Source organism: Neolamprologus multifasciatus, chromosome 6 (genome assembly GCF_963576455.1).
Source record: "Neolamprologus multifasciatus chromosome 6, fNeoMul1.2, whole genome shotgun sequence".
NCBI lineage: Eukaryota > Metazoa > Chordata > Actinopteri > Cichliformes > Cichlidae > Neolamprologus > Neolamprologus multifasciatus.
This window is the reverse complement of record NC_140444.1, coordinates 19931899-19955314: the sequence shown is the minus strand read 5'-3', so window position 1 is coordinate 19955314 and position 23416 is coordinate 19931899. Positions and strand designations below refer to the sequence as shown.

Genomic DNA, 23416 nt, shown 5'->3' with positions numbered 1-23416 from the left:
CCCTGGTTTACACCTAGATGAGGACCTTTGTCATTTCCTATTATTTCTGTAAGACACACAACCATTCATCTGCTCAAGTTTGTAGGGGCCGGAGTCAATCCAAGCTGGCATCAGGTGAGAGGCAGGGTACACTCTGAATAGGTCACCTGTGGCAGATTTAGAGTCATTAACCAGCCCTACATGCCTGTGGGACAATGCTTATGCAAGACAGGGAGAACATGCAGGCTCCACAGCAACAAATGAATGAATAACTCACACCTCTCTCTGGTTATCTCAAAAGACTCTTTATTGGTTCAGTCACAGACACCTGTTTGTTGCATCTGTATTGGACAGTATAAAAACATGATAAAGAAAATATACAACAGATGTATAGCACCAGGTTCTTCAACAAACAAAGGGCTGATGGTTATTTATCACATGACAGAGACTTGCTCACCTCCTTCATGTTGAAATGGCAACCATAGTGACATGCATACAACGGTAGTCGGTCACAACACACCCTAAAGGGTGAAGTTTTTGACCTACAGCTGGACACCTTGGATCTGCCCGTCTCTGAACAGATGGCAGAAAAACAATGACATTGATCCAAGATTAGTGTTACCCCATCAACTCTCAGGCCTAGTCCTAGCTGAGCTCCTGTGGAGGTAGGCGTCCCTTGCTGCAACTTAAGAAAATAACAGAAAATCCAGGGAAACAGTGACAACTCAACATTTAAAAAGTAAATAATGCTATTATGTGTAAGAGGAAAAAAAAACTCTTATATTTTTGTTTCTCTGATGAGACCAACGCAGGTGGGCAAACATAGTTTGTATAGCAGAATCCTTTAAGATCACATTACATGGCTATGGAAACAACTGAAGTAACATCCCAGGCCACTGGTACTCATGTACATCCATTCGTCTGTCAGCAATAAAATAATTACTACATACTGATAAATCATCTGGATTTGTATTGCACCAAACAGATTCTAGTTTTACAGTAAAGGGGGGGGGGGGAGGAGTGGTAGTGGGAGATGGGATGTGCAAAATATGGGAGGAGGAATCTGCGTAGTGGGATTAATCTCAAATATAGAGCCCCTTTCAGACGTGCACTCTTCTCCTTTGATCTGACAGCATGAAAACATGTAGGTTTCATGTGCAAAGGAAGACCCCGGTCACTCTTCTGTGAAAGCCATGACGGCAAAGCTTTTACTAATGTTGAACTTGCAACATTAGTGTATCAACTTCTACACTGCATGCGTCGCATTGCAACCTAAAAGGAACTCGCAAGATTAGGACAGCGACCATATCGTGTGGACCTGCGAGTTGTTGAGCTCTCAAGTGAAAGACCTGAACAGAAATACCAGGTACACAATGAGATTTTATCTCACCAATTCTGTTTTGAAACAACAGCAAACATCTCTCTGAGCCTGTGCAGGAGAGGCAGGGTACAGCTCTCTCAGCAGGATATATGCAGTAATGGGTGCGTTCCACTTCCCACGTCGGCAAGTCTGAGTGATGTAAATTGCATCAGCAGATGGTGTGCAAAACATCTGCATGCCTGCCAATTTGCAGTGATGACATAGACTTGCCCGCTGAGATGCTGCAGTTTACGAACAACATGTGCAGAAAGTAACAGGAAATGCTACTCGTCAGTGGTGTCTGCAGCTACTTATACGTGCAACGCACACGCTTAAGAAAAATACCCTGTTCATAGTGACAACAGCAGCAATTAATAGTTAAACAACCGGTCAGGGAAAACTCATTTTTCCCCAGTAACCGGTGGTTGCCAGGTGGTCGCCAACCTGTCTCTAGGATCGTGCCTAAATCTATGAGACAAACGCCCACACCCTCTTCACAGCTCAGTTTTTCAGATGATTTTATGGTCTCAGTCATCGGTTTCACATCATACTGAATAAAATGTAAAAATTCTAGTCATTCAAAGTTGGGAAGTCACTGGCTAAATATTTGTGAACAACAAGCGCAAATAAAATAAAATAAAAAAAAATCACAGATTAAATATGAGTAAATTGTGAGAAACATTAATGTAAAAGCACCCTACGTCTGACAGACAGGATGTCAGCACTTTAACAAAAAGCCAGTGAAAGGCCAGCGGTGCATATATCACGTCTGAAAGGGGCTCAATAGTGCAAAAAGTCGATCTGACAGCAACATACAGTATATGCTTTGGGTGAAAACAATACGTTCTTAGAAAGATAACTGAATAAAAACAAGAAAGATCCCACAAACCATGAAATTAACCAGAAGCTATGTTCTACAACTGCATAATGCCATTTCTTTGTCACTTCACAGACACCTCTGCATTTTGTGGGGAATTGACAACTGAAAATGCTCTTGAAAAAGAACTCATGACATCAAATATTTGGTTTTAGTAGAGGCCAATTAGTGCATTTCAAGACACACTCTTACAGCTGTGGCCTTTTCACAGATAGCTACTGGAGTTAAGATTGGGTGTTAAGTGAACTGAAAGATTCCTTCATTAAAAGCCTGTTTTGGCTACTTGTTTGCGACAGCAGTAGAGGAAACAAAAGGCTCGGATTAAGAGAAAGTTTCAAATCAAATTCCAATATACTTTAAGCAAACCTAAAATACAAAAGCAAATATTAAATTACAAATTAAACATTCAAAACAGTGCCAAAGTACGAGTCACTATAAATAAAATAAGTGGGGGTTTTAGAGCTGGCATTGTGGCTTAAAGTAGTAAAAATTATGATAAATGTCAGGTTAAGATATACAGTAAGGGCTCATTTCCGAGAAGAAGTGTTGGTCTTAGTATCAGTAAAGGTACATTTTTAGGGAGATGGCAGTCGAGCTTTCATTCCTCTATGACCACTCTGACAGGGTTCACGGTATAAGCACTCTTTCCATTAAAACTCTGAAGTAACTATTATATTGATCTACTATACACCTTCAGAAAGACAAAGGCAAGATGACAAAATGTACATACATATCCATGGATAAAAATAGTGCAACATCAAGCTTTTAAGTTAGACTGCTACATAGCTGCTGATTGTAAGACTGAACCATACTGAGATGGCCAGTCTACGTGGTCAGCACAAAGTCCAAAGGCACCACGTTAAACCACAGTCCCTTTCCCAGGAAGAGGAGGCCTCATGCTTCAGTTAGCTTTCTGTCAGGAAAAGATAAAAGAACAAACGTTTATTGGGTAACTTTTGCACGGGCAAAGTCAATGTCTTCAATTCAAATAAAAGAAAGAAAAGTAGTTACCAAGGACAAAGTCACGCCATCTTGGCCCAGTCAGGCCCCTCATTCGCGATTGTCTCAAGATTTTCGCTGGTGGTGGTTGTGGTGGTTCAGTAGACGCAACCCTGGGACTCTTGAATTTTCTTTTCTGCCTCCCTGCTGGCTTTGCTTCCTGCTCCTGGACTGATTTTGGTGCAGAATCTGCCAACTCTTTCGAGGCAGTCCTATTAATGCTCCTTTTACTTTCAGTTTTCACAGCTTTAACAAATCTTACCAGTTGCGTGTCCTGTTCCGCAAAGAGGTATGCAGAAGGTGACCCTTCCAGTGTCACAGTACAAGAGTCCCACTCTTCCTCAGCCGATTCGCTATCAGGAGAGTTGATCTTCCTTAGAAACACCCGGCATTCTTTCAGCGTTTCAGGACCCCAGGCTTTGGAGCAGAGGTTCTGCTCTTTGTGTACATCCACGAGTTCCCGAGTTTGGCTAACCGAAGAGGCGGCAGAACTGTTTTCCAAACCAACAGAGTGCCGATCGTTTGTGGATGTGTATAATGCTTTACGTTTAGATTGTAGTCCAGTTACTATACGTTCATTTCTACAACATGATACTGCTTTTATGTTTCTCCTGTCCCCATCCCCATTTTGCCACCTATCCCTTTCTTTCCGGGTTAGAAAACGTGTCCTTGCTCTAACCAGAGTGGCTTGATATATACTAAATGCTTTGCCTCTCAACGGCTGGACTTGGCGAGTGCACTTGCTTGCAATGCCTAAAGTAAAAAGTTGTCGTCTGTGTGTTGACACAGCTGCTTTGTTTCTCTTTCTCAGCCATCTCTGAGCCTTCTGATGCTGTAAAGGGCTTTTTGGCACCATTTTGGCAAACTTCTTGATGTGTTTGCGGAGTCGCTCTGCCTGAGGACTGTGGCAAACACTTTTTGCATTAGCAGAACGAGGGAAGTGCATAAGTTCATAACGATTGCGGGAGCTTGCCTTCTTGACAATGGCCAGAGATTGTGTCTCGGTGGTCTCCATAAACCAGGAGCAGATCTGCTGCATGCTACAGGACCTTGGTTTGTTGGGCGAACAGTCAAACAGTGTTCGGACCACAGAGGAATGATTTGAATTCTTGGCAAATAAACTGCTGTCTTTAGTGCCTAGTTTAGAATCGAGGGCCAATTCTTTTTCTTGGTTGTCCACAGCGTCTGAGACCCAGGTGTCAGAGATGACTCGTATTCGTCTGGCGAGCTCCTGGTTCATTGTCTTTTCCTCAGCTGATGCTGCCCACCACCTTAATGTCTCTTTAGACCTAAAGATCGAATCAACAGATACCCCTGCCAATCTGCTTACGTCTAGAGAAACGCCCTTCTTCTGTGGTCCACATAACTTTCTCTTCTCACCTGAAGTTTCGAAACTACTTTGCTGCTCATCCTGTCTCCTTTCACTGTTTGCCTTGTTTAAAAGAAGTTGTTTAGAGCGCCGTACCAGCGCATTGCTGCGGCTGTATGATGTAGAGGTGGCAACAGCATGCAAAAAGTGTATTGATGGCTTTCTCACTCTCTTGGAGTGTCGTACTACAGGCTGATTGGGGAGTTCATCTTTACTACCATCCTCTGTTTCTTTCCCTTCTTCTGTTTGACCCCTTTTACTCATTAACTGATGACTGATTGTCCTGGGCTCTTTGGCAGACATGAAGTCTTGTAGAAGTTCTTTCCTAGGAGCCAGCATTTCAGGAGACTGCCTATTCTCTTTATTGATTTGAATTTTACGTTGACGAGGTGACACTGTGGTCACTGTGACTGAGATTCCAGAGATTTTAACCTTTGCAGGTCTACCTGGTTTCCTTGAGCGAACAGAATCATCGTGCTTTTGACATTTGATGTTACTGCCAGATTGAGGAGCAGGCCTTTTTGCTGGTCTGACAAAATCCAACTCCTCTGAGGTTGTTTTAATACTACCTGAGCTGGTCTTAGAGTTGTGCAATAGACTTACGGCTCGCCAAGCATCATTAAATTCTGTTTGCAGCTGGTCAAAGCCCTCTGACACCAATCGTTTGTTTCTCCTCGAACGGCCATATATGACTGTTATCTTGAGGTTTTTAGTTGTATTCTCCTCAATATTAGGTGCCAACTGACATTTACCATTTACCATTTTACCATTTTTAGGTTCGGAATCCAAAGTCTTCTGCTTACGGGGTCGGCCAATTGGCCTTTTTGCTTTTTGCTCCAGCTGTGGTCCCAGTTTCTTCGGACGCCCAGGACGCCTTTTTGGTGGAGTGGTTTCATGAAAAGAAGTCGAGTTACCTGATAATCCCTGGCTGTCAGCTCCAGCTACGCGCTTAGTTGGAGTACCTTCACCTGATCCTCTGGAAGCATCTTTAGGTGATGAGGAAGGGGACCTGGGCAAAGAAGGAGACTTGCGTGGTGAAGAACCGTACTTGGGTGTTGAAGAACCAGATTTGGCGGGTGACAAAGCACACTTGGGTGTTGAAGAACCAGACTTGGATGGTGAATTAGCAGACCTGCGTGTTAAGGAAGCAGATTTGCTTGGTGAGGAAGAAGACTTCGATACTGAAGAATCAGACTTGTATGGTGAATAAAGAGACTTGGGTGTTGAGGAACCGGATTTGGCAGGTGACAAATCACACTTGGGTGTTGAAGAACCAGACCTGCGTGTTGAGGAAACAGACTTGGCTGGTGATGAAGGAGACTTGGGTGTTGAGGAACCAGATTTGGCAGATGAAGAAGCAGACCTGTGTGTTGAGGAACCAGACTTGGCTGGTGAAGAAGATGACTTGGTTGGGGAACAAGAAGACCTTGTGCATGAGGCAGAAGATTTTAGTGGTGAGACAACTGATTTTACTTGTGATATTGCAGGCTTTTTGCTCTGGGTTGTGTGCTTCTGAAGTGTCCCTGACCATGAAGACTCTTCACAGGGATCAAAATGTTCTGTTTGTGAGCCAGAACCAGAGCCTGCTGATTTGAGACTGTATTTAACTCCCTCGTTATCTTTTACTGGTGATACAAACATAAGTTTAATTGGACTAGTGTACTGGACTTGGGAATTTTTAAGACTCTCAAGACAGGTATCAGAATTTATAGGGACATCCATATTTGATGAGTCCTGTACTCTTTTTGATGATGCTGATCGTAACCGCCCTAACAGAGGGACAACACTGTCACTACTATTGTTCTCTTTGCCTGAGCGATGTTTTTTAGGACTTTGGTCTTTCGCAGTCACAATCTGTGGAGTGACCTGGCTTTGACTTTTCACTTCCATGTGAGATAGTTCATCTCCTTTTTCTGCTGACTGAAAGGCAAGTTTCCCTGTGTTCGCACATGAGGACAAAGAAACGTCATTTCTGGATTCTACGTTGGTATCCTTAGCATCTGGATCTTTGGATGACATATGATTGGTGCTAGATGAAGCCTTGTCCTTTTGTGCTTTCTGATTGAAGATAGGTTCAGAGAAACACGCAACAAAGAACATACGTCTGGGCTCTGTGACATAGGAGGAGAACCGCGGTGGAGGGACTATATTTCTCCTTGATCTTCTTGCACCCTCAGAAATGTTAAGCAGATGACACACTCTCCCTTTAATAGCACAAGCTTTCCCTTTACCTGATCTTTCAGCCTCAGTGGTTTCACTTGATGGGGATCCCTTGTGGCTTTTGTCATTTGTAGAACTGCAACCCTCACCACCTTCTTTGCAGGACAAAACACACTGTTTAGCTGAGCTTGTAGCCACTGTATTCACCTGTTTTTGTACACTTTTGTCCATTGAACTTTGTTGGTCATTGTTGTTCTGTATCTCAGGGGTGCATTTAGGTTTTTCAACGTTCTGGCGATGACGGGATCTAGTAACGGGTGACTTGGATTCTTTGTCTTGGCGACTAAACAGCTCACTCAAGCTGTAATCACTGGGACTGCTTGTGCGAAGCACTGTGGTGATGATCTCAGTGACATGGGCATCAGCACGAAAAGGCAAGTTGTGGCTGGTTGAGGGAGATAACGACTGCTCCTTTTCAGAAACATAGATAGCCGTGGAAACCAGAGTAGGGTCCTTGTCTAGAGGTGTTATTGTCTCCAGTTTCTCACTAAAACGATCCATGACATCCTGCAGTGAAGTCCCACCTGGATTCTTATCAGCCTGACTTCTTTCAGCGATCTTACTTTCAGCATCTTCTGTAGTTGCATTGACATCTGAGGCTTCGTAGCTTGCAGTTACAAAACTCTGTACCATGAGATCAACATCCTCCTCTTGGTGAAGCAGAGAGGGTGGGTTTTCATCACATTTCTTACCGAAATCTGACGGGATTGGGGAAAGAGGGGGAGGAGAGGGACTCTGCTCTCTCTTCAGGACAGGACAAGGAGGGTCTCCATCTCCTACCTCTCCATCTGTTGTTTTCTTGATTTGGACAAGACAGTTGTGGTTGGAACAACTGGGGCAAGAGTGGAAGCTGCGTTTCTCACAACATATGGAAGAGGACGAGCATAAATTAGAAGAGGGTGTGCAAGGCGAATGGCACGATGCAGGAGAGGCTGCAACAAGACTCTGACACGAAGTGCAATGCAGCTTCTTGGAACATAAAACAGTGTCCCTTTCGTTCCTGAGCGTCTCTTTTTCATGGCAAGCATACTTGAGGATTTGGTAGATTAAGGATTGGTGAGCTGGGCAGAAAGAACTCAGAACATCATCCAATGTGGAACATTGACCAAACTTAGTCCCTCGCTGTTGCTGACCTGCCAGGTCTTCTGTGAAAGATGGCACCAGGGAGCTAGAGGTAAAAGGTAAAAACTGGAGTTAGAATGTTTTACTCACAAACAAACCAAGTTTCAAATGAGAAAAAAAAGAGCATGCACACAAAATATGGTGTAAATGTGAAATGATGGTAATGTATCCTTACAGAAATCAATGTTTGAAATAAGCAAAAAGAAAAAAAAAAGTTACACACTAAATGTTTTTGGCAGTAGACTTGCTAGCCATCAATAATGAAATAAAATGAACTCTGAATGGTACAAAACTTTCAGCTTAAATAATAACATTTGAAAAAAAGAAGTGGAATGTAGCTTGTAGTGCAAGATGTTTTTGTGGTTTATTACACCAGGAAAACGATATTGTAAATGCAGCCTATTATCAGTGTTTGCCGTGTAGTTTTTTCCCCCAAATGCACTTTAATTTTTGGAGTGCCACTATAATGTTGATGTATTGCAGAAGGAAGTGACATGATGCATTGCTCTACTGGATTCTAGCCCTTGTAAAAAGTTGTAAAACCTTTGATCTGCAGTACAACTCTCTGATAACTGTAAAGCAAACCATTATTCTAGAAAAAAATAACAACAGGCGATTGATTAAAGAACTGTTTTATTGATTAGTTGCTGAAGGCAAATGATAACATTCTGCTAACAGCAGAAGGAATGATTGAAGAAACGCTCAACTTAACTTTTTTTTTTTAAAACCAACAGCACTTTCATCAACAAACCAACAGTTCAAAAAGCCCTCTAATTTTCATAACAGCCAGCAGGTCCAAGAAGTAAGATATTTAATTATAGAATCAAGTAACTGATTTAATATCAACCTATTTTCAAGTTTTTACTTTTTCCTCTCCAGCAATTTAAGTACTGTTTGCGGCCAAACCATGTCAGGTTTCAAGAGGCCAGGTTTAAGTGTTACATTCTGTAGTGTTGAGTCAAGTTTCCACTGCAGGAACATTTCACTGAAGGAACCAGGGTACGGGTACAATTACAATTCTGGGGTGTACCTCCAAGTGAGTCCTTGCTCAGGAGGTAGAACAGCAACTTTGGTGGTGGGGTTCAAGCTAAACTTTTCTGACCGACTTGTTAAATAATTTCTTCCAAATACTGGGCAGTTTGCTGTATTGTTGTGTTTAATTTAAAAGCGGTGGTGGTGGGTCTCAAACAGCCATTGCTGTTTCATACATCAGCAGTTTACAGCAATTTCACGTTATTTGTCTTGTTTGACAGGTTGCTAATTTTCAAAAATAGTGCTTATTCAACATTTAACCTAACAGCATTGAGCCCCACTTGAAGCTTTTCTGGGCAGGAATATCTACCCTCACAAATTAGTCCTACAACTGGAACATATACAAAGGTGTATATGTTGCAAAACCACCTGTCCATCTCCGCCTAGTTTCTGCGGTGGAAACTTTCCAAGTACTTTAGGTGTTACAGAGGCTATATTGTTGAGTTTGTTATGACAAATTATTCTTTAAAATCATTAAAATAATTTAATAGTAACAAAATCACTAAACAATCACAATAGTCAGCAGTATAATTTCTGGACTAAATAAATTATATGAGCTAACATTTAAAAGCATTCATGCAATTGTAGCAATACACATTTCACAATGCATCAAAGTCCCCCGTTACAAATCAAGAACTACCACAATATTTAAAAAAAATAAAAAAATAAATCACAGTTCTGAAGCGCAATCAATAAATAAATATGCCATAACAACACAAAACAAGTTTCTACAAAAAAACAATTGTTTTATAAATCATAGTGCAATAATTGATTTATGCATAAATAGCAGAATTACGTTGCCTCAAAGATTTGCCAGCAGTTCAATCAAAAATTAAAAAGCCCTATTCTCAAAGCCCAAGTGTGTTCCCAGAATTAGCTGCAATTAAGCAAATACAATGATGTCCTCCTTCAATTTCTCAGGGCGTGTTCGGAGTCATTTTGATATAAATAGTAGATAACTCCCAAAATAGAGATATGCTGTGCTGAGCTGTCGCCATAGATACCGGCACCATGTACCGCAATAAGAGCAGACATTCAGAAGTGGAGACAACATTTGCACAGCTGGAGGAATTACAAAGGTTGAAATGCCACAATTTTGTGACTGAAGAACTTTTAAAAACTGACATTAATAATAATAAAAAAAAAAAATCTGTAAATGGTGCAAGACAGAATTTCAACCTTAAAGGAAAAAAAAAAAGGAGAAGATTTTACACGCCACATGGCTTTTTTTTTTAAAGTTTAAGTTTAAGTGTTGTTGATAGCTGTGAATTTACAGTTCGCTGTTTCTTGAGAGATAAAGAACTCATACAGATTTTAAGCTTGATTTGAAACCTAACACTGGGCTATAGGCAGAGAATGTTCAGAGGTATATGTGGCAACAGATTAAAGACGGTGAGGGGGGGGGGGGGGGGGGGGGGGGGGGGCAGGCTGACATTGCAGCAAATCAAAAGTAAAGCAGCTTTGTGTGGGTAACCCTGAAATGCTGCTTTGGTAGTAGCACTGTTAATGGAAAAAAGCCCATTCTAGAGGCAGACATGAGTGTAGACGAAACCTTTAGCATTTTTACAGACGCAGACAAAGAAGCCTTAAAAGCCTGACACTGAATAGCCGCGTGGTCGCCGTTTAAACATTTCCCTAAAAACCTAAACTACCGAAACCTCCAGTAGCTGACACAGTCAACCATCTATAACATTAAGACTACCCATAAAACAAATATTAATATTAGGCTTAACGGTATTACTGTTAAAACGTTAACTGAAATGAGTTTTCGTTGTAGCTACGCATCCATGTGCCAGGAAAACAGTCCCATAAAAGTTAAGCAGCGGTCATGGTATGAGGTTTGCAGTAATACAGCTACAGTAGCAGAATTAGTAAATATCTGTGATAATAAAAGAACATCTTTCACAAACGGTACAAATACACAATAATATACAGTTCCCAAGCTTATCAGTGCACATTTAAAACATGCTGCATGTTTGCATTCCAACTACACTCGATACAGTGTTTAGATTAGCTTGTAGAGAATGAAAGGAAATATGTGGACACAAAATGGCTTTTTTAAGCTAATCTCTTGTACAAAAACTCATAATCAAGATGTAGCCACCACAGCATATATACTGTACAAGCTCCCTGTTTGTAGAGGTCTCTAACAATAGAAATGAGTTTTTAAATAGTTTTAATGGCTCTAAGTCACTTGAAAAGCCTAGGTAAACATACCCAGAGAGATAGAAAGCTGCAAATCACAATCATCAATGCTCCATTACCAAGGAGCTTTAAGAATTGAATTAAACCTGAATAACCTAATAACCTAACAGCTAACAAATATGACAGTCACACTTTATTTTTCAGCCTTAAAAGGTCTGCAACTGTGTTTCTCATACTTGAGTCTTGAGCAATCTTTTTGGGCAGCCATCGTTGTTTGTTTTTCCTCCTTGAGAAAAGGATGTACAACACAGTACAACTACCCTGAAGGTAAAATAACGATGCATTAATTTTATTCTATATTACCAACAGATTCTCATTTTAAAAAAGCCTTTGTTTTTAATTCTGTTGATCAATCGTGGTAGTAAAAATTACTAAGTGATCTAATGTTAAACTATGAATAGGTTACATTTTGTTGAAGATTAACTTATCGATGATTTAATTAGATGTAATCACATACTGGTATCTTAATAACCAAGCCACGAAACTCCGCAGCAGTCCCAAACGGAAAAAAAACAAACAAACAAAAAAGAAAAACAGTATTCTGACAATAGTACAGTGAAACGAAAGGAGATGGTGAATTAAGAGGTTCAGTACCTCAGGCTCTGACCCGAATTCATTTACCACATTGGTCTATCCATAAAAGTAAACGATCTAAATCATTCGTCTAGATCAAGATGAGCAGGACTTTTACCTGAATAAAGCAGTACTGTTTATGGCTGCTTTAACCAAAGGACTCAGAACGAAGCAGGAGAAATACAGCTTTAAGTATGACTATCACATCACAGACAGAGTTAAAAGACCTGAATATTAATATCCGTGTAGTTTGTAAAGGCATGTGTTGTGTTTTAACAAGTGTCTCCAGAAAACATTTATCTTGTAGGAGGTGATGTGTTCAAGTGTTGAGGTGTTTTTGAGGCGTTTGTGGTCTAGAACCTCTTTGCGTCAGCAGCTGAGGCAAGACTCCCTGAGTTAGTGGAACTGGTCGTGCTACCAGAACCAGACGAGTGAGAACTGGACAAACAGAAGTTGGCAGATTTCTTCTTAGGTGGGTTCTTCAGTGTTCCAGTACGCTCTTTCACTTTGTATTCTAGTGTGCTATGGGGCACCCCATAAACCCCCTGGGCTTTGGATACACTCATGCGACCAGCCATCACCATGGTGATGGCCTCCTCCATCAGTTCGTGGTCATACTGGCGGTACCTCCCACGCTTCTTTCTAGGTTGCTTGTCTTTATCCCGGCAACCTGCCCCATCTTCTGACTCATCCAGTGAGGATCCACGTGGTCCCAGGCGATGAGGTGACTGGCTGGCACTGCCTGGACATCCTTGTGCCAAGAGTGGAGGTCTGAGTTTGAAGAGAGATGAAGGTCTGGCAGCTGCTGTTGATGAACTGGCAGTACCTTCGCTTGATGAGGTACGTTGATGTAGGTTTTCAGCTATGCTGCAATTCTCAGCCAACACTGACCTTTTGTGGTCAGACGCACAACGAACCTGAGGAATACGCAGGGGTGTGGGTGGCTCCAGACTGGGGGTGGGGCTTGGAGGGGGCTGGAGAGCTTCCCTGAGCTGGGGAAAACAGTGAGGGAGGGTCTTCTGTAAACTACCCGGCTGATAAAAGGCAAGAACAGATGAAGGGAAACTAAAGTCTCCATGCTCCTCGACAGCACCTCCAATTTCTGCTCGCTCTGCCCATGCTGCCACTTTCTGCAAAACAAGGCGTGCTTCGCCACCCAGCATTGTTGACATCACATTGCATGATGTCACTTCATCCCTGATATCTCTGCTTCCTGGTATAAGCTGATGCAGCACTCCCAGCCTCCCTTCAGCCCAGCCATCCAGACCCTGTCTCAGGGTTTGAAGGGGTATTCCATAAAGCAACGCGGCCCGCTGCTCCTGCAGCCTCCCTGATCGTATATCCTTCAAGGCCTTGGACAGCAATCCCTCAGACAGCTCCCAGCTCCTCTCAGTGTATTCCTTCTGCCTGCACTGCCTCCTAGGGATGTGAGGACCAAACAGCAGGGTCAGGATGGAGGTGATGGAGGTGGTTTGATTTGTGGCATAGGGGACAAGGGGGAGCAGAGCGAGGGGTCCACTCCTTTATGCCTTGTGTTGGTAACATCACTGCGACTGTTAGTTTCATGTCTGTATGTTCTCAGTCTGTTTGTGGGCCCTCACACGCACGCACACAGACTGCTGCTGTGTGTCTCTCACACACAGCAGCAAAGCCTCTTCACGTCCAGGTGGGACAGTCTGTGAATGGCTGGGGTTACTTTGGTGCTCACATAAAACCCCTGTAGTTTTGGGATATCCAGTGAAAGTCCTACATGCTTGAAGATTGGATAATCAAACTCATCATTAATTGTATTAGTAAAAACGGGTGTAAAATCGTTGTGAAGTACTGAAATGCTCTCCTCATTATACAATCCTGAGCTGCTGGCAAATGTTATAATACGGCCATTGCTGTGACGTTACCGCTCAAGAGATAAAAGAGTAAACCCCATTGAACCACAACACCAAACACAAGCTAGCTCCTCAGAATTTATTACAATTACTTGAACCAAAGCACTGCTGAAACAGGAATGTGTGTATTTCAGGCTGAACAGGTGCTATTTAGCTGAGCAGTGAGCATGACAGTAATAAACACAGTGCTCATGCTAACCTCTTAATCTTTGCCATGCTATATAGCTGTTGTTGTACCACACTCAGAAATGTGGATTTGCTGCAAACCAAAGTGATTTTTCTAGTCATAGGATATGGGCCATAGTTATGTAAACGGCATTCTTGTTTTTGTGAAGAAGTCCCAGATTTAACTAAGAGTAGGGATAAGTCAATAGGCCAGACACATTAAAATGCAGTGAGAAAACTACAAAAACTTACCCTGATCCCCTGTGATTCTCTGATGATGACGAAGTTGTTGAGCAGGCAGAGTTCCGGTTGGAGAGGTCCAGCACACCATCTGTTACAAGACAAGTGGTCAGAGTCTGAGTACCAGTTGTTTGGTTCCTTCAGGAGGATGCCCATGTTACAGTCAGACGTAACATTTAATTTTATATGCATGCACTAAATGCGTTCTCTACCTTCGATCGTGTTCTCCTCCTGAGTTCGGTTCACTGTGAGGTCCAGAGGGGCGTCAGATGCTTCGGACGCGTCAGACAAGGGTGATGAGGTCCTGGTGACACCATTTGTATTGGTGTGGAGCAGGCACTTGGATGCATACTCCTTAGCAAATGTGGTTATCATCTTCTTCATCAGCTCCTGAGCAATCTGAGGTATGTTGGAATCACTGCTCAGGTGCACATCTAACCGGAGGAGAAAGAAAAAAATACAATTAAAATCACTGGTTTCAATTTTAACATGCATTATTTAAAGGACTAGAAAACTGATCTGAAAAACTGATCTAGAAAACAGTGTTTAAACAGCATTTTTAATGAGATATTGAAATTAAATCCACTGTAACAAAAAATCTTCTGATGTCACCACACTAGAAACAAGCATTTCAAAAGCATCCTAAGTCTTTGGGAACACTTAGTGGGTCATGAATAGCAGAGATTTGACATGCCAATTACACCACAGTAACCGCAATTTGTATTAGGTCAATAATGTAATTCAGTTCATTGTGTACATCAGTAGACAGGAACTGGGAGATACTCCTCTCCGGTTATTCCCCACATTAATATTTATGTCAACTTTGGCAGCTGTTTTCAGTATAGGAGTTCTTAGTATATAAACAGTTCTACATAACAACGAGGTTGTCCAAAACCACCTGACTCACCTTTCTTGTGGAACACAGCTTGGAGGAACTTGTGTGCTGATTGGGTGCTCTCAGAGATGGTTGGGGCCTGACAAGGTGAGTAATCAGAGGGGGAGGAGAGGGGCGACGTGGCTGCAGGTGCTTGATCCTAGAGAGGATGATAAAGAGGAAAAAGAAGAAGATACAGAGACAGAAAGGTGATTACTTATTTAGAATTATTTTTTACTCTAGGGTGCAGAGAAAAGAAAGACAACCTCTCTGAGGCTTATCAAAACTAAAGTCCTTACACTAGATTTGTCCAGGAGCACGCTGCAGAAAGAGCACGGAGAGCAGTTTGATTCTGGAGACCAGTCATCTACCTCTTCCGGTTCACAGTCTGAAAGACACAATATCGCATAACCATGTATTACAGTACTGCTGATGGATCAAACCAAAACTGACAACAGGCAGAAGGGGTTTCTATTCTGTTTCCTTATACCAGCCACTTCAAATGCTGCTGACACAATACTAATCTCATTATGAGCCACGGTATCATATATAGACAATACACACGGAAGAATGACTAGAGTTTTTCATAAGTGGCATTTGAAAATCAATTAGCTGCTACTCTTCTAATGTTGATTTCAATAGAATGGTTTTGATTAACAGTTCATCATGATTGCCCTTTTTATAACCAGTTAAAGAGACCGTCACTCCTGCCTCAATGAACTCTACATAACTGTTTAACACCCCCCTTTTTTAAGGTGACAAAATACACTGAACAAGAACTGGTTTTACAGCTACTCTCAACCAGAACGTTTGTTGCAGTAGCTCATCTATTGCAGATCAGTGCCTGTAAAATGACAAATGTGACCCTGAACACAAACTGTGTGAAGCCCACAATCAGTTTGATTTAATTCCAACTAATACTGTAGAAGGTGTAGTGAATCGTGTGAATGCAGACAGCAGAGGTGGGTAGTAACGAGTTACATTTACTCCGTTACATTTACTTGAGTAATTTTTTGAAAAAAAAAGTGTACTTTTAAAGTACCTTTTTTGCACAATACTTTTTACTTTTACTTGAGTACATTTGTGAAGAAGAAATGGTACTTTTACTCGACTACATTCGCAAAATTCGACTCGTTACTTTTTTAAAACTACTACTTAGTTTAAAACATTAGATAACATGCCGCAAATGGAGTTTCTGGTAACTTTTTTACCAATCAGATGTGGCTATGCAGTCACATGACCAGTTTGAAATTGTGGCAGGCAGAGCGGCCCAAGTGTTTCAAAGTAGCGAGCCAACTGTCTACACAAGAGCTGAAGAGGATGAACACCCTTGGCCTCATATACAAAGAATGTTTCGCTTAAAAGCAATACAATATAAATAAATATTATATTGTACGAACGTGATAATTAAATTGTATGAACATGATAATTATGTATACTGTAATAACGTGATATTATATTGTTCAAACATGAACGCTATATTGCACTAACATGAAAAGTATATTGTTAGAACAATAAACTTTTCGCGTTATAACGTGATATAGCTGTATTTTTCTTTTGCCTGGGTGGCAGCTCTACGCTTACGTACTCGGATAAGCTTGCCACAGTTTTACAAGTTGTGCCTCCATATCACACGCTGCACTGCCGTACTGCTCTGCCTTTTCACTTTCATTTCTGTGTTTGTGCGTGCGCAGTGTGACAGGGTGTGTTGAGGGGCAACAGGATTTCAAACAGGTTTGATGTTCTTGCGACCATACGATTGATGATTGGGAGCTGGTCGTAAGGTCTTAATTGCTTTTCGTTACCCCATGTATACTACACAATGCACAACACACGGTTAAGGCAAAACTCGGGGCGATTCCCAAAACGGTTGCGCGACTGAAAAAATGGGCCAAAGAAATTGCACAGTGTATGCTAGGACTGTGCAATATGACCAAAATCTTATATCCCGATATAAGAATTCTATCGTCCGATAACGATATAAATCACAAAAATGTAACATTTTCTGTAAATTCTGTGAATCTCGGGCAGCTTGACTTGCGCGAAGTGTTTCCAGCTGCGCGTCATGTAGCTGGAGTAGAGTGTTTTAACAGATGCATGAAACAATACATTTCTAGATATAAGTTGTAACGGCCCCTGTTTTCTTTGTGAGTATTTATTACACAGCGTGTTGCGGGGAAAAGCCTTTTCTAACGTTTGAGTCTAAGCTTTATTTTTTACCACCTGGCGGCGCTTTTTTAATTCTCATCCGTAAATAATCTGCTGTGTCACGTGATTCAGTTTATTTTGAAAAGTCTCAACAGGATCTTGAGTTTTATTGTGAAAGGTTTATGTGGAACATAAACAAGCGGACACGCGATGCTGTTACCGTCGTTGTTGCTAACGACAATGCATAAAAACAGGCGCTTGTCTGTCCGTAGTGTGGTTATATAAAATATAAGAGAAAGAGAGAACTTTAAGAAATTAATATAGCCACTACAGTGACCGTCAAAACGATGAAAAAATATTGCCGTAAAGAGTTTATTTTGCAACACCACAAAACAAACGATAGCGTAAAATGAAACGATAGATGTTTTTATATCGTCATCCGATATATATCGTTATATCGAACAGCCCTAGTGTATGGCCAGCTTTTGGAGGCTAGCTTCATCCGTCTCCCTCCCCTGTGGTTGGAAGGGGCGTGTTTTATTTTTTTGCAGCCAGACTGAGGTGTTTGCCTTCTCAAGACAGCCATGGAGAGATTAGAGGCTACATCGTAGCTCCAGTCACAGCTTCCATTACTGTCTTTCTTGTCTTTCCCAGAGTAACAGCCAAACAGTGCGAGGAGGATCTATTGGCTAGCACTGCTTAGCCTTGCACGCGTTCTTATTTTAAACTTAATCTGGAATTAATTGCAAACTGTTTATGCGGGATATGAATGACAAGATTTTGTTTTTCAACAAGAGTTAGTAAAAAACATCTCCAGTGTGATCAAATTTTCTTGCCAAACATCCGCAGCTTGGCAGTGTATACAGCACTATAATGACCAGATCTAATTCTTTTGAAAACCATACATCATACAGGTCTCAACTTCATCAGACATCACCTAGACACAGAGCTGGATGATGCCAGTACAAACAGTGGCCTAACCGACAAAGATGATGGATCCATGGGGTCAGGAAAGCCAGAAGCAGGGGAGCTGGAGAGGTACCTTTCATGTCCATTCACTGGAGGTGTGGATCTATTGCATGGCTTTCCTCACATTAAGAAGCTGTCAATCAAAATCAATACAGCTCTTCCTGCATCTGGAGCTTGTGAAGGACTTCTCAGTCATGCAGGACTCCTGTTCACTGCTAAACAGTTACAGCTTCACAGAAAGAACCTTGAGAGCAAACTGCTGCTGAAGCTTAACCATCACTTCACTCAGTGAGGAAATGGCACATTTTTGCTAAATATCCAGAAAATGCACACCCATACAATTTATGGTAAACTGAGCTGCCTTGTATGAACATATGTTGAAGATGCCTCATTCTAATGTTTTCTCTGAGGCTACTGTGCTATTTGGAGCAAAAATGAATATAAAGTTTACAGCATATCTTGTCACTGGAAATTGTTTGCACTGTTTATATATTTATATTATCTACTGTAGGTATTGGTGAAAAAAGCTTTATGTTGTGAAAAACTGAAATCAGAATTGTTGTGCCTTATTTTGTTGATGTTTTTACATATATTCCTTTTGAAAATACTAAAATTTGTATATTTATTTATTTTGTTTGTCTGACAGCATTTATTTATAAAATAAATCGGACATTTCAAACAGTTACTCACTAGTTGAGTAGTCTTTTCGCCAAGTACTTTTTTGACGACTACTTTTCACTTTTACTTGAGTAATAATATATTAAAGTAATGCTACTCTTACTTGAGTACAATTTTTGGATACTCTACCCACCTCTGGCAGACAGACACATGATGCCTCATCATGGTATATGCACACCTCACCTCTTGTCTGATTAGATGACATAGCATTAAAAAGAATACTGAAAATATATTTCAAATATATAAAATAATTTTCCAACTTTATACATTGAGCTGTAAATGTATAACAGAATAAAATGTCCTATAAATTATATATTTTATATTATCTGCATATGACCCATTGCCCCAAATTGTTTTAGATACATTTTAAGTAACCATCTTGCTCTAATCCAAGTGTATATTACATGAATACATCACTGATTGAAGAAGTGATTAAAATCAGACATTAGATATGATGCTGCATTAAATGTAAATGCCTACAGTTGCCAGTAATTTTACTGTTGCCAATAGTGTACTGCACCCAGCAACATCAGCTGCCACTGCATTTGACTTTTTGAGCTAAAATGTTTCTGAGGTTGGATGTCCCTACACCCATGAGCAGTTTACTTCATATCATGGAAAGCCTTGCTATGATTTTCTTAAAGGTACATGTAATATCAGTTTTCCAGAATAATTTTAGACCGATGCCTAAAATACTATGAATTAAAGTGTAAAGGATATTTTGGTACTTTGAAGGCACAATTTATATGAATTAAGTATATTTTCATTTCATATTGTTAGTACCGTATTGTTTTGGACCATAAGGCGCATTAAGCGAAACAAGCATTAGCATTTATCCTCCAGCTTCACTGTTTATGTTATGCTAGCATAGCTATGTCGCGAGCAATCACATAGCACAGCATTATATACCAGCTAGTCCAACTTCAGTAACCCTACAAAAGTCACTGCTGTTTAGTTTTCTGTCTTCATTTATGTTGGAAGTGATAGCAGAGCTGTATGTTTATATTTTTCACAAATCACTCACTCAAAACGTGGTATACCATGTTTAGGTGGAAACTAGCGAGCTAACTTCCTGCTAACTTCTAACTCCATTAAATTTAAGAAATTCTGTTTTCATGGATACCTGGATGTTAAACTTAATTGTTACACCTGGTAAAGCAGCAACGCTGATGATTTTATTAAAGATGAAAGAATTTAGACAGTTTGTAACTCTCAGTGATGCCGCAGTGTTCGTTTGACTTTGAGACCTGAAGCAGACGCAGCTTTGGACCCAGATTACTCCGCGAGGCTCCTGACTACGGTACCCGTAATCCTCCGACAATACATCAAGCGGTGCGGCTTCGTAGCTAAATTTGTACTAAAACATTTTTTGTCAGATTTGTGAGCGCTGTGTACCACATAAAATTGGTTTGAGGTCAGTAAGCACAACCAGAATTCATACTTAAGGCACACTGTGGATTTTCGAGAAAATGAAAGGATTTTAAGTATGCCTTATAGTGTGGAAAATAAATTATTAAGGGTGGCAGTAAGAAAAATGTTGCACAGTGGTGTTGCGCTGTCTTATCATTAATTTAAGATAGATTTTTTTCCCACCCTAATCTTGTCTTAAATGAATGTTTCACTGATCAAATCATGCACCCTGCCAGGAGTCTATCACATCATTTGACTAGGTTCCAGTGTAGCCTCACTCAAACTCCAGATGACACTGCAGACTTCAATGAGATCCCAGTGTCAAGCAAGCTGTATGTTTTGGCTGCTGGTGTCCACAGAGTGCTAGAGGGATGTGAAGGCATGATAGAAGCTAATAAAGGCATCAGAGAGACAGAAAGTAAGACTTTTAGTTTTTTCAGGGATCTACCAAATTCTGGTGTTTTAGGTTAGATTTATTTGACTTCCAGGTTTGATATCATGCTCCTTCCTGATATGAGTACAAAGGGTAGTGGCACCATGGGTATGTTTTATGGTGTAACAGCCTGCTTTATATACTGCAAATATTTTGTGAAGACCTTTGTTCTTGTGAGGCTGACATACTGGTGGTGCCTTGGAGCACACTGTAGAGAGTGACGGAAGTTTCCAGGGCGTGGGGGCTTTTGTGAAGCTGAGGTTGTTATGTGACTGCAGAATTTTAGCAGGTGAGAAATGGGTCACACATAAACACATGGCAAAGGCAAAGATGATTAAATTTCAGCTGATACATTACAGTTTACTCAACATGGTTTTGGCAGCTCTGGAGAAACTCTACTTTTCAGCATACTGTACAGTCATCTGACACAGAAATGGACTCCATCTCCTCAGGGCTCAGTTTTAGGCTTTTGAAAATCTAGTCCCTGATTACTCCAATAACAAAATATTGAAATTAGAATACCAGAAAATATTTAGACTTGCCTCTAGGATCAGTAAAACTGTATCATAATTTGTTAACAATGGTTGTTAAATAATATAATGATGCAATCTGCTGTGCTTTCTCTCGAGGCAGCATAGAGCATATATATGTAAAATTACGAGTTAAAGAGGAAGTGGACTGCTTTTAAATGAGCAGGAAAAGAATTGTTTTTGTTATTTTTGAGTCCTACTTAAAAACAATATATGGTTAAAATTACAGTCAAATGGGAAGTACAAATATGAATCATACTGAATACGTAGTTTCTGATTCAACTACTTAAATAACGTAATGAATACTAATCAATCGATAAGTAAATCCCACAACAAATGCTAATCTTTTTTGGTTTAAAAGCCTTAATATTGGTGACATGTTTGAGGTCTGATATTATAAGAATAGATATGGGACAGTGTTGGGAAGACAAAAGGCATGGCGATAATAATGATTTGTTTGTTTGGCAATATCATCACTTATGCTGAAAATAAATGTACAGTCCTCTTATAGTCACAAGCCAATGGTAAAGAGCATATACAACCAACAACCCACCATGAAATAAATTGAGGTCTCTCGGCAGCGGGCCATAAATTCCCTCCAGAATGCTTTCAAACCCTGCAAGACAAAAATGGGAGCAATCCATCAGTGCTGATACGAACAAGTGCATGGTTTAGGGCTCCAAGATCTGGGAAAAATCTGCTCTCAAAACTGTTTACTATGTTGTCATTTGCAGGAAGACAGAACAATTTAGATGTTTACAATGAACTCTTTATAAACCTTGAAAAACACACATACATGATTACATGTAGGATGCCATTGTCACAACAGTTTAGATCAGAGGTGTCAAACATGCAGTGTGAATATTACTGTGAAGTTGTTATTACTCCTATTTAAAATTTCCTGGTGTGGTGTTAACAGCATTATTTCACAGGAATTAAAATGTAACTGTAGACAGGCAATTTCTTTAAATCACAAAAACAAATGTAAAGGTTTATTTTGTGCCTTTTAACTGTGATACATACAATACCAGACGATGCAAAGAACATCGAGAAATGCTGAAACTACATCAACCATCATTTGCTAAATGACCAAAATAATTTGTTGTCTGGCAAAATTTTACGGGAGTCTTCTATATTTTGGGTGATGTCGGTTTTTTGCTTCTTTAAAAAAAAAAAAAAAAAAAAAAAAAAGGAATCGAGTTTTTTGTGACAGTGGTCTTATAAATCCGGCCGACTTGAGACCGGACTGGACCGTATATGGCTCATTAGCTAAAACGAGTTTGACACCCCTTGTTTAGACGTTATACACAGTAGGAAACTGACTTACGAATAGGTGCGCCAGCCTTATGCTAACATCACCAGCTACTGTAGCATTAAAAACTGCGTTCAAATTAGAAGAGAGCCCGAGGAAAACCGTTACCGGACACCACTGAAATGAATGCTTTCCTGGCATTGCACTGACATTAGCTTACTTAACGTACGTCCTCCCGAAATAACAACAGCTTTTAGCTAAGCACTGCTATAGCATAGCCATCGAACAATAAACAATTATAACTGTTTGTTACTAATACAACTGATGGTGTTATGGTACACCGATAGATAAAATTACATATGTTGGTTGGGCATATGCATTGTATCTTATTGGTTACAATCCAATTTAAGACAGAAATGAAACGACCTAAGAAAGCCTAACGCCGGCGAAGGGCTAGCAAGCGCAAACAAAAGGAGCTAGCTAACCAGCTGTCTTGGCTTAACTGAACACTAAAAGCAGCCACATCAGTAGCTGCTAGTTAGCTAGGAACCAACACAGCTCGGGTAGCGATCCCTCTGTTGCCGGACAAAACCATTCACTACATGTTTTATTTTTTACAAAATACTAAACTGCATATGGACCATACCGACGCAGTGTATCAATTTGTAACGCCAAGAATCAAGTTCCCGCCGAAACAACTTCTTTTCTGCCATGCATCTACACTGCAGCGTCGTCATTCTTCGTCCTCTGCCCCTCTTTCTCCCCTGTTTGCGTTACAGCCGCTGTGTATTGTAACCGCTGCGGTGCATTTGTCGCCGCTACCCGATCCGTACCTGAAACCCAATCCGTACCACGCATGCGCGAACCTTACCTCACTTCCTCTCTTTGCCAACATTTCCTGGAGCGCGATTAAAAAAACAAAATTTAAAAATGACCGTTGTTGTAACGCAAACAAATCACCAACATGATCAGTGTAAGCAGACTAGATGATTCCTAGAATTATGAAATTACTAACGGCAAATTTATATATGAAAGACTCTGTCCCAACCCTTTACGATCCAAGGTTTCCACTGTATCCATGCAGCCTACTGTGGA

The 23416-nt window shown here is 40.7% G+C and overlaps 1 protein-coding gene across 2 annotated transcripts; it reads right to left on the bottom strand.

Moving 5' to 3' along the window:
- Window positions 1-265: 265 nt before the first annotated feature.
- Window positions 266-23183, bottom strand: lcorl (ligand dependent nuclear receptor corepressor-like). 2 transcript variants are annotated; one of them, XM_085163121.1, is made up of 8 exons: window positions 22968-23180; window positions 21623-21685; window positions 15201-15289; window positions 14935-15061; window positions 14240-14461; window positions 14040-14118; window positions 3228-7972; window positions 266-3129 (listed from the first exon to the last, which is right to left on the bottom strand). In XM_085163121.1, the coding sequence occupies exons 1-8, from the start codon at window positions 23056-23058 to the stop codon at window positions 3122-3124; spliced, it is 5424 nt and encodes a 1807-aa protein (XP_085019247.1). In that variant the 5' UTR covers window positions 23059-23180; the 3' UTR covers window positions 266-3121. The 2 variants fall into 2 exon arrangements, with proteins under 2 accessions (XP_085019247.1, XP_085019248.1); XM_085163122.1 differs by lacking the exons at window positions 266-3129; window positions 3228-7972 and adding an exon at window positions 10197-13155 and having other exon boundaries at window positions 22968-23183.
- Window positions 23184-23416: the final 233 nt, after the last annotated feature.